Source organism: Oncorhynchus keta, chromosome 35, assembly GCF_023373465.1.
Source record: "Oncorhynchus keta strain PuntledgeMale-10-30-2019 chromosome 35, Oket_V2, whole genome shotgun sequence".
NCBI classification, from domain to species: domain Eukaryota; kingdom Metazoa; phylum Chordata; class Actinopteri; order Salmoniformes; family Salmonidae; genus Oncorhynchus; species Oncorhynchus keta.
In genome coordinates this window covers 68,858,317-68,870,301 of record NC_068455.1, presented here as the reverse complement: position 1 = coordinate 68,870,301, position 11,985 = coordinate 68,858,317, and the positions used below count along the sequence as shown (strand labels likewise).

Below are 11,985 nucleotides of genomic sequence, written 5' to 3'. Positions count from 1 at the left end.
TGTTAGTGGTGTATTGGCATACTGTATGTTAGTGGTGTATTGGCATACTGTATGTTAGTGGTGTATTGGCATACTGTATGTTAGTGGTGTATTGGCATACTGTATGTTAGTGGTGTATTGGCATACTGTATGTTAGTGGTGTATTGGCATACTGTTAGTGGTGTATTGGCATACTGTATGTTAGTGGTGTATTGGCATACTGTATGTTAGTGGTGTATTGGCATACTGTATGTTAGTGGTGTATTGGCATACTGTATGTTAGTGGTGTATTGGCATACTGTATGTTAGTGGTGTATTGGCATACTGTATGTTAGTGGTGTATTGGCATACTGTATGTTAGTGGTGTATTGGCATACTGTATGTTAGTGGTGTATTGGCATACTGTATGTTAGTGGTGTATTGGCATACTGTATGTTAGTGGTGTATTGGCATACTGTATGTTAGTGGTGTATTGGCATACTGTATGTTAGTGGTGTATTGGCATACTGTATGTTAGTGGTTAGTATTGGCATACTGTTAGTGGTGTATTGGCATACTGTATGTTAGTGGTGTATTGGCATACTGTATGTTAGTAGTGTATTGGCATACTGTATGTTAGTGGTGTATTGGCATACTGTATGTTAGTGGTGTATTGGCATACTGTATGTTAGTGGTGTATTGGCATACTGTATGTTAGTGGTGTATTGGCATACTGTATGTTAGTGGTGTATTGGCATACTGTATGTTAGTGGTGTATTGGCATACTGTATGTTAGTGGTGTATTGGCATACTGTATGTTAGTGGTGTATTGGCATACTGTATGTTAGTGGTGTATTGGCATACTGTATGTTAGTGGTGTATTGGCATACTGTATGTTAGTGGTGTATTGGCATACTGTATGTTAGTGGTGTATTGGCATACGGTATGTTAGTGGTGTATTGGCATACTGTATGTTAGTGGTGTATTGGCATACTGTATGTTAGTGGTGTATTGGCATACTGTATGTTAGTGGTGTATTGGCATACTGTATGTTAGTGGTGTATTGGCATACTGTATGTTAGTGGTGTATTGGCATACTGTATGTTAGTGGTGTATTGGCATACTGTATGTTAGTGGTGTATTGGCATACTGTATGTTAGTGGTGTATTGGCATACTGTATGTTAGTGGTGTATTGGCATACTGTATGTTAGTGGTGTATTGGCATACTGTATGTTAGTGGTGTATTGGCATACTGTATGTTAGTGGTGTATTGGCATACTGTATGTTAGTGGTGTATTGGCATACTGTATGTTAGTGGTGTATTGGCATACTGTATGTTAGTGGTGTATTGGCATACTGTATGTTAGTGGTGTATTGGCATACTGTATGTTAGTGGTGTATTGGCATACTGTATGTTAGTGGTGTATTGGCATACTGTATGTGTTAACGTATATGGCTTATGTGGAAAGTACAACTGGATACATGATTGTGGTGATTGTCTTACATAGATGTGGTATGACAGATGTGAGACAAAATATATGAATCATATAGTCCCTCTATGACTATTATCAGTAAAGTGTATGTTCTGATAATGTAAACTCTACAACATTTGGTTGTCCTAATAGGTTTCATATTGTTTTTATACCTCAACATACACTGAGTGTATAAAACATTAAGAACACCTTATTTAATGATGAGCTGCACCCCAGTTATGAGTTTTGTATATCATTTGTATATAAATGATATACAAAATGATATTCAGATTTGTATATAATGTGTATGTACATTTTCATTTTCAGGTATGAATTTCCACGGTTAGAAAACACATTTTATAATAAGTTTGCAATAGTTTGTATTTGTTCCTATATAAATGCTGCATGTTACAATGTAGGAATCAAATAACACCTTAACCAGTCCATTATAAGGGAAATAATGATGAACATTCAGCAAACTGTTAAGTATAACATGTTTATTAACAAATGAAGAGGCCCTGATGATGCCGAACCGTCACTTATACAGTGCTGGAAATGTTTTATCTCAAAAAACACATCTGTACCAAACAAGGAGTAAATAGCCCTTAATAAATATTTCCCTGAAATATTTCAGCAAGTGTAGTACAGTGCATAAAAAAATACATCTAGATTGTGAAAAAGGTCTACTGTATGGATTCCATGTTTAAAGTAACTGTCCATTGTTTATAGATTTATATGAAATATGATCTATTATTAATTATAATCTGAGTGAAATCATTTTAGTTCCAAAAATGTATTAAGTAGAGTATGTTAAAAAGCAGCTTTTCTGTGTTGGAATGATTGCAGCATACCCCAACAACAATGACGAGGGTGTATAGCGGTCATAACAAATATTCATGCAAGTAAACCACTTATTGGCCAGCTCATCCTCTTCGAAGAAATAGCAAGCATTTTTTGTATCTGTTTAAAATACAAGTTTGAGGTGGCTTTAAAAAGACAATTCTCCAATGTACAGTATTGTGACGCCACACTTTCTGCACTGTTGTTAAAATCATTTGTTTTATTTAGTATAGTATACATTTCTGTGTTAAGCATCCTAAATAATGCCATGGATTCCGTCTCTGAAAAATAGGACAGAAAAAAGGGAAGCATGATGTAAGATGGGAACCTGGTATGCCAACTGATTATAGGCTACTGAAGACTTACCGCTCCACCGGTTTTCCTGAAAATAGTAGAGGAAAAATAAAGAATTCAGCACAATTTGGTGAAAGCCCTGAAACCTAAAGAAAGCCCCCTTTTTACCATCACTAGTGTTGTGTTAAATAATTACATTTGAATGATAACATATTCGCTTAGGATCTCTTGGTGAAGAAACTGGATGAATGGACTCTCCTGTGGACTGAAACTGGATGAATGGAACAACAATGTCCAGTGTCACTAACAAATACAGTCACAGTCCTTCACTCGAAAGGCAAGGCACACTGGGAAATATGCAAATAAGTCTTTACACTAAGCAGTGTGTTAATTTTACACTGAAAAGTGTGAACCCAGGTAGATACTGGAATCTGAGGTGCAGTTAACTTTAACTCTAATGAACGTACCCTTTGCAGCAGAGGTAACTCCTTTCCTTTGGCGGTCCTGATGAGAGCCAGTTTTATCATTGTGCTTGATGGTTTTTGCGACTGCACTTGAAGAAACTTTCAAAGTTCTTGAAATGTTCCGCATTGACTGACCTTCATGTCATAAAGTAATGATGTGCTGTCGTTTCTCTTTGCTTGTTTGAGCTGTTCTTGCCATAATATGGACTTGGTCTTTTACCAAATAGAGCTGTCTTCTGTATACCACCCCTACCTTGATACAACACAACCGATTGGCTCAAACAATTAAGAAGGAAAGAAATTCCACAAATTAACTTTAACAAGGCACACCTGTTAATTGAAATGCATTCCATGTGACTACCTCATGAAGCTGGTTAAGAGAATGCCAAGAGTGTGCAAAGCTATCATCAAGACAAAGGGTGGCTACTTTGAAGAATCTCAAATATAAGATTTGTTTAACATTTTTTGGTTACTATATGATTCCATATGTGTTATTTCATAGTTTTGATGTCTTCACTATTATTCTACAATGTAGAAAATAGCAAAAATAAAGAAAAACCCTTGAATAAGTAGGTGTGTCCAAACTTTAGACTGGTACTGAATATCATTTCATGAAACAAATAACACTCTTTGTAAGGAGGTCATAAGTTATGTAATACTGTCAACACACATACATTCATTTTTCTTTTGTTTTCTACAAACAGTAAAAAAACAGCACCTGACAAACAACACTTTGCAAAACAAAATGCCCACTACCCAACACATCCCCAAAGTGATCAACATATGGTTACCAAATTTCGTCAAACACTTTCGTTTTTTTAATTTAATTGAATAATATATCAAATCCAATGGTACAGTATGTAGCTAGATAGTTCAGTCCTCCAGTTTGCTATTAATGGTGAATATGAGGCTTTTCAATTGATGGCTATGCAGACCTTGACAACAAAGCTTTCTCTGAGATGAATCCCAACTATTGACATATCCCAACAGACAGAACCGTGGAGATGGAGGGAAAAACATTCCCAGTGACAAGGAAATAGGACATACAGTACATGACCCCAAAATGGTGTCAGTTTGTCACAGGACCACAGCATATGTAATAGTATTCTTCTGTGCATCTCCAACAGAGATGTGACATTTCTGGGTGTATTATACTGTATGTGTTATGGCAGGAGTGTAAAACGTCCTATGAATGATCTTAAATGGCAGTAATTTATGTCTTAGGTTGTAGGAGCAGGTATGAACATTTTTGAATCCAAATATTTCTTGTAATTGACTGAATGACAGTAGATATCCATCATAGAATGTTAAAAATGCATGATGGCACTTTGGAACCAGGACTTTAAGGTGCTGTCATTAAACACCCGAGGTAAGGTAGGGTTATTCCAAATACGAATGGAATTGGCTGTTGTTCAATGAAAACAATATATCAATGACATAAAGAATTAGGCTATGATTTCTGGCAGACAATATGTTTTTTTTTCACAAATGCCAGCATAGCTCTTTCTCTGTGTTTTAGTCAGATTTTTTTTATTTTATATATGGCAACCCCAGCCCTCTTTCTCACCATGTGACCCTCCCTCTCTCATTGTTTTATTTTCTCTAGTGGGCAAGCAGGTGGAGCATTAAAGTAGTCCTGCCTCTTTCTAAGTGTTTTTCAGTTCATAAAAAACAACTTCAATGTAATGTGGAACTTTATCACCCTCGAAAGTTCCCTCTCTCATTGTCTCAAGTGTTTGGGCAGGTGGAGCAAACAGGCTCTTATGTCAGTGTTAGGTCCGGGCATCTTGCCTATATTCTCCCAACGTTGGGTAATGGGTTCATATCGGTGAACCAGTCTGGTCTCCCTGTAGTCCTCTTGGCAGTATCCTCCCAGCACATAGATCTTCCCCTCCAGAACCACAGAGGCTGCTCCAACATGGGGGATGGTCAGGGGCGTGAGGGTGCTCCTGGAGTCACTAACAGGGTCGTAGACCTCACAGGCCAGCTGGTCGGTGTAGAACGTACGTAGGTTACACACCCCTCCAACCACGCAGAGACCACCACCACCATGATGCAGGACCTCCATACAGTGCTGGGCCCGATCCTGGCTCATCTCTGCCAGGTAGGTAGTTCCTCTCTCAGGGTGGTACAGGAACATGGATGTCAGACACTGGTACCTGCAGTCGAACCCCCCTGAGATGAAGATTTCTCCATCCAACAATGTGGCAGCGTGGCAACTCAGGGCCTGGTCCAGAGGCTTGGCAAAGCTGGAGATTGGCAATGGTTGGTATGAGGTTGGAAATAGTACTGATTCAGAACAATCACAGATGGTTCAAATTGAGAGTGCTATTGTTGAATTGAGTCAAAATTATATGCTGCTCTTACATTATTCTGCATGTGTCCGAAATGTAAAACATTCATCCTGTACACTGTAAACCAACTCAAGCACAACTCCTTATTCTTAAATACCACTAGATGTCACCGTGATGATATTTGTTCGGTTCAGACGCCAGAGAGTCACACTACATTCTTCTTCTAACTCCACAGGTTCTTTGTTTACCTCACAAATCATTTGATCCTTACAAATAAAAACCCTGCAGGAGTTGAGCAAACGATGCTGAATAGTCTTGACAGGGACTTTTGTTTTGACATTTTGGGTAAAATCAGTTATGAGCTGAGGAAAACACTTGCAACAGATCCAAGTTTTGAAAAGTCTGTTTAATATACTTTCCTGTTCAATAATATTCTGTCTTCCATGAGATTCTATCTTACCTCCAGGTGTCAGATACGGGGCTGTAGTCCTCCACACTGTCCAGGTTGGTATTCATGTCCATGTCTCCTCCGATGGCGTAGAGACGATCACCCCACACCACCACCGAGAAGTTACTCCTGTACTCCTGCATGTCAGCCAACCTCTGCCAGCTGTCCTGCATGGGGTCATACCTGTATGTGTGTGCGTGTGTGTATGTGTGTGCGTGTGTGTGTGTGTGTGTGAGATAAAGATAAAGAGAACATTTTCCTCAATGATAATAAACATACATTTTCTACATCAGAAAAAAGCCATATGTATTGTTAAAACAACTGATCTTTGACCCCTTTATACCTGTACACTGATTTCAGCGTATCAGTCTTTGTGTAGAACTCACACCCTCCGATCACGTACAGCTGCCCCTCCATCACCCCCACCCCGTGTCTAAACCTGGGCTTCTCTGGTATCTCTCCCAGAATCCTCCAGTCCATGGCCTTCACCAGGCCTGTTCCGGTGCGGAGGGAGTTAGCGAACCACAGCTGCCTGCTGGGAAGCCGTTTACCCAAGTCAGGATCCAGCTGGTCGCCTCCGACCAGAACCAGGGCGTCTTTGGGCCGTCGGATCCGGCACTGGTCCAGGGTCTCGGGAAGACTGAAGCCAAACTCTTTGAGGGCTGAGCCGTACAGATCCACCTGTAGTAATAATAACAATTATACATTTTATTTATAATCAGCTTTTTATAAAACCAAATTGCTGTCTGTATGATGTGTATTATACACTATCTGTTATGTCTTAATATACAGCAGAATTCTTAAAGACTATTTCCCAATACAATTATAGTTGATCTTGTTATATTGTATTGAGATACAGTTGTATCATATCGTATTGTACCTCTGTGTCGCTGCTGCATTCCATGCGCAGGTTGATTGCCCTGACCTCTCTGAACTCCTTAAAGGTCATGAGCTGGAAGCGGACTCCTGTCATCAGCTCCTGGGCCTGGGCTAGCCTCTCTGCCGGGTTGGCCTCTACCCAGACCACCACAGCCCTGAACACGGCCAGCTCTGAGGGCGCACAGAGGCCGTCAGAGTGGAGAAAATCCAGCAGTTTATCAGCCGGAAGGTCCAGGAATTTCAGGCTGGTAGACACTTCTTGGAAGTTCCTCAGAACAAAGTCCTCGGCCTCCTCGAGGAGTCCCGGCATCTCATAAGCCAGGGCAAAGGAGGCCACATCCAGACATGAGTGGGCATCCATTTCCCGTTCCAGGAAATCAAGGCATAGCAAGAGGGTGGGCTGGAACTGGAGCTGCAGGGCGGTGCAGGTGATCTCAAAGACACACCCCCAGCTGAGGGAGAGGGACCCGCTATAGGAACAGCCAATCAGAGCCTCAAGCTCAGATGCCTCCAGGAAGGGAAGGGCTACACAGGGCTGATGTGATTCCCTCATCCCGCTGGTGAACATTCCCCTGAAGTAGTCACTACTGGCAGCCAGGAGCACTCTGTGGACTTGAGTCAGGAGAGGGAGGAAAATTCAGCATCTGATTTCAGCATCAGCTGTATCATCAAAACTTCTTTAGAATCATTATTATTACCATCATCACCATTGTTATCATCAAGTTACTCCTAAACATAATACTGGGTCTACTCCAGCTTGATCCCCGGCAAACCCCCATAAAACCACAAACATTCTCTCCTCTATCGTTGCTTCAGTACATAGTCATGACAGGTTTCATTTCAGTCTACTCACCATGGAATGATGTTCCTCCAACCTGCAGCTCCACATCACAGCCCACTCTCTCTGCCCACAGCTCTCTGATGGACTGAAGACTGACCTTCATCTGTTCTTCAGTAGAGATATTCTTCTCTTCTGCCCTCTTCTCTACTCCCTTCTTCATTTTCTCCTCCTCTTCACTGCAGAGTTCTAGTACTCTGGGGGCCCCTAGTGTTGTAGCTGCAGTCTGTATCTGGGCCAGTGTGTGTCTGTTCAGAGCTGCTAAGCCCCCAGTGTAGGCAAACTCCACTACCCCTGCCAGCCCCACAAGCCCCACTTCAGGACCCAGACTGATGAATATCTCTGTCTTTATGTCCATGTCAACATCTCTCCTCCCCCTCCTCTTCTCCATCTCTTCATCCCTCTCTTGCAATCTCTGGTGGACAAGGGTGCTCACAGCAGCCAGGACAGGGGAGTGTGCATAAAGATGCTGCCCAGCCTCAGTGCTCAGAGTCAGGTCAGTGAGGAGAGAGGAGTCCCTGAGCTGCTCCAGACCCTGGAATACCTCTTTAGGATAGGTATGTCTGTAGAATGTACGAACCTTCTCTTCATCTCCCAGTCCTTCCCTCCTCTCCTCTGACACTTCCTCTTCTTCTTCCTCTTCTACCTGGCTTGCCGTGCTGTCGTTCCTCTTCTTGACCCTTGCTCGCTCTTTCTCCTTTCTCCTCGTCACGCCCATCCGGTTGTTGTTGTAGGCCACAATCCACCTCAGCTTTCGATCGTCCGCTTCCACCTCTTCTCCTCCTTCCTCAATCACCCTTCTCCTCCTTTCCTTCTCTTTCCTCCACCGTTCCTCCCATTCCATGGGCAGGTAACGTCTGGTAAACTCCATGGCTGTTTATGGCTCGAACTTTAGGACTCAGTTAGAGATTGATCCAACTGCTCTTTAGACAACCTCTGTCTCACAGATTATGTAGGCTATGTATATGTTATGCTAACTATCTACTGCTATACACATAGCCGAGATCTAAACGTTCTCCCCTTCTCTCTCAACCACACTATCTCTTTCTTTATCCACTCAGACACTTTATGTGCACCTCTCTCTCATTTTTCCTCTCTCCGTCTCTTTCTCTTTGTATCTCTTTCTCTCTCTCACCTTTTCTGCCTCTCTTTTTCTCTCTCTCGTTCTCTCTCACTCTGTCTCTCTATTTTGCTCTCTCTATCGCTCTCTCTCCTCTCTATCATTCTCTGTCTCTCACTCACTCTCTTTCTCTCTCTCTCTCTCTTTTTTTCTCTCTCTCTCTTTCTCTTTCTCTCTCTGTCTATTTCTCTCTCTGTCTCTGTTTCTCTCTCTGTCTCCTTTTCTCTCTCTCTCTTTCTCTCTCTCTCTGTCTCAGACTCCTATACTCTCTCTGATTTTGATCTCACACACGTTCACAGGCGAGGGCTTCAGACGTAAACAAGAATTCTATTCATAGCTACTAGGTCAAAAGGGGATTCTGTTTTAATAAACACTGGGTCTGCTTACAGGATCATATGAAGTGTAGTCAGGCTGTTGGAAAGTATGGTGGGTCAAGAGAAAGTCACCAAAAGAGACAAGAAAGTGACCAAATTGTGTGTTAGGTCACGTAAAAGTGTAGTGGATCACATGAAAGTTGGTCACAAAAGGTGTAGAAGGCCTAAGTGACATGAAAGTGTTGTTGGTCACAATATACTTTTGTAAGGCCTTAGCTGGGTTACAATGAGAATGCATCCCAGATTTATCAGGCTTGGTCAATGGCTCCTACCTGTAAATGCAGTATAAAATATACTATCAATGAAGCACTTTGAGGTTAATGCCCTGGCCAAGGAGGTACTGTGTAGACATGACTTATTGTTATGTAGAACTTCCTTAAACAACCAGTACTTCATGGGACATACTGTTCATTGTTAATCATTGTTAGGCCCATATGCAAACACAATATTGGTGAGTGTTGTATATATTGTTAGTAAGTGCAAGTCAAATTCTCTGAATATGTAAGACATTAGAGATGTCACTGAAACGCAGCCTGTTACAGGTGAGGTTTTCAGACTTCCATTCAGTTCACTGATTATACAGACAAAATCACAAACACACATCCCTCTCTCTAAGTGATTCAGACTCTGAACACTCTTTCTATTTGACTTTGGGCACACACATTTACGGGCGAGGGGTTCAGGCGTAAACAAGAATCTATTCATAGCTACTAGGTCAAGGGGATTATGTTTGGATAGACTCGTGGTCTGGACCAGCATACAGTATCGTTACCATCTAAGACTAGAGACGAAAACATTAGGACTTATGAAGTGTGGGCCAGCCAGTGGGCCAGGAGAAATGATTGTAGGTCACAAGAACATTCTCTAACAGAAATGTGTGATAGGTCACAAGAACATTCTCTAACAGAAATGTGTGATAGGTCACAAGAACATTCTCTAACAGAAATGTGTGATAGGTCACAAGAACATTCTCTACCAGAAATGTGTGATAGGTCACAAGAACATTCTCTAACAGAAATGTGTGATAGGTCACAAGAAATGTTGTGGGTCAAAAAAAAAAGGGTGCTGTACGCCTGGTCACCATTGTCTCGTGTCAGAGTGTCGGCCGTCTACACTGTTCTATCTGATAACTCGTGAACGCCCATGGGATAGCTACAAATAAGTTCAGCTGCAATGTGCTGTCCTAACTTTCGAAAATGTTACCAAGGTGACATCATCCTCAAAAGAGTCACAGTTAATCTTACCAAAAACAATAAACCTGTAGCTAATATTGACATTTTTTTATCCAGTTCTACATCTTGCTAAGGTGTTTTGTGGTTCTAGAATAAGTATTTATGAAATTGAAAATGTGCATTAAAATTATTAAACATTTTTAGGGGTCTGAAATGTGAATGAAATTGTCTTTGCTTGCTGTCCGCTTGCTGGCTGAACCAATCTCAAATCAATCCATATGAAATGAAAGGCAGGGAAGCTAACATCGCTTGTTCAAACATTCACCGCTGAGTACTCCCTCTTGCTAGCTAGTTAGCGTGATGAAGTTCTAACTAATGTGCAAATGCGTTTCCATGATATCTGTTCTGCTGTGATTAGTGTGACGAGTTGTACAGCACATCTGACTGCTCTCTGTGATGTCTTCACGGTGGACAAAGTAACGTGACAGCTGGCAAATTCAAGTTACATGCTGATTTCTGAGAACAGTCCTAGAACTTTGGTTCCTTACAACTTCACCAACAAGCTGGCAATCTCGCTTTCGTATGGCGATTCAAAGAAGCTTGCATTAAGTCGTTAACTGGAGCATGGTTTGCCGTTGTACTTGCCAGTGCGTCATAGCTTAGGAGAGCAGAGTAATTTTCACAATTATGAACTAGTTTTAGGGGGATGTGCCAAATCTCAAATGTTAGAGATGAGTTCCACATCCCAAAAGAAAGATTGGTTGATGGACGAGTGTAGTGTAGGAGGGACGCGATCTGACATGAGACAAAAACATATAGTTGGTCACAATACATTTTTGAGAGGTCTAAGCTGGGTCACAATGTGTGTGCCAATGATGTGGCAGCATCGTCTCTGAATGCATTCTATTGTCCTTAGAGAGACACTTTGGATGGCCGACCCACTCTGGCGAGGCATACTCCATGATTGGGCAGATTAAGGTCATGTATACCTGTAGTAGGACTTCAGTTGGGAGGCCAGCTCACCTTGCTACACTTATGTAGTTCCTTGTAGGTTGAACCTTTTTTAAGATATACCTGTCATGTTCGACCCAGGACAGGTCAGCTGACATCATTACACCCAGCAGTCGGAAGGACTCCACAAGCCTTGTCAGCAGCCCTTCTGAAGCTGATGACCGTATCCTTGCTTTTCTTTTCATTCACATGCAGGTTGTTGCTTTTTCACACTCAGCCACTGCATTGAAGGCGGCTTGTGTTTGGCAAGGTAGCTTGCCTGGGGACAACTCTGTGAGTGTGAGGTCACAACTTTGGGGAATGTATGATTGTGTCCCATGAAAGATAAAGCGATTTATCAGGCCTGATCAATGGCTCCTTCCTGTAAATCAGTGAAGCAGTTGAAGGTTAATGCCAAGGAGATATTGAGGAGATAAGGCTTATTTTTCTGCATAACTTCCTTGAGAATATTGTCTGCACGTGTAATCATAAAATTGTGAATTCAGAAATGATAAGATAGTCTGACAATGCCATCTATTTTTCTCTGGCTTACTTAAATACACCTTTGGACTGCAGTGGACAAAGTACAATCTTTATTCACAAGCTACAGAAATACAATCTTTATTCACAAGATAGAGTCTCACACTAAAAACAAAGGGCTGGGTGGGGCAGGTGCTTAAAAGCTAATGTGTTCAAATGTATTGGTATATACAGTACCAGTCAAACGTTTGGACACACCATATATATATATATACTGTATATATTTATGAGGGTACTTATATGAGGGAAAAATACCCTAGACATTGTCTGTGCTCATGGCAGGAATGACCTAATATTTAAC

General features: G+C 41.6%; 1 protein-coding gene across 1 annotated transcript; it reads right to left on the bottom strand.

Moving 5' to 3' along the window:
• Positions 1–1,777: 1,777 nt before the first annotated feature.
• si:ch211-63p21.8 (kelch-like protein 33) lies at positions 1,778–10,594 on the bottom strand. Its single transcript, XM_035753403.2, has 5 exons — positions 7,504–10,594; positions 6,652–7,262; positions 6,115–6,452; positions 5,784–5,954; positions 1,778–5,278 (listed from the first exon to the last, which is right to left on the bottom strand). The coding sequence occupies exons 1-5, from the start codon at positions 8,357–8,359 to the stop codon at positions 4,750–4,752; spliced, it is 2,505 nt and encodes an 834-aa protein (XP_035609296.1). The 5' UTR covers positions 8,360–10,594; the 3' UTR covers positions 1,778–4,749.
• Between the last annotated feature and the right edge of the window lie 1,391 nt (positions 10,595–11,985).

What these genes read in the sequence shown, in the direction of transcription:
- si:ch211-63p21.8 (XM_035753403.2), bottom strand. Translation starts at nt 8,359, where the DNA reads ATGGAGTTTACCAGACGTTACCTGCCCATGGAATGGGAGGAACGGTGG. An exon ending in ACGCTGAAATCAGTGTACAG is followed by an intron (nt 5,955 to 6,114) that starts GTATAAAGGGGT and finishes ACACACATACAG; the next exon opens with GTATGACCCCATGCAGGACA. An exon ending in CCCGTATCTGACACCTGGAG is followed by an intron (nt 5,279 to 5,783) that starts GTAAGATAGAAT and finishes GCCAATCTCCAG; the next exon opens with CTTTGCCAAGCCTCTGGACC.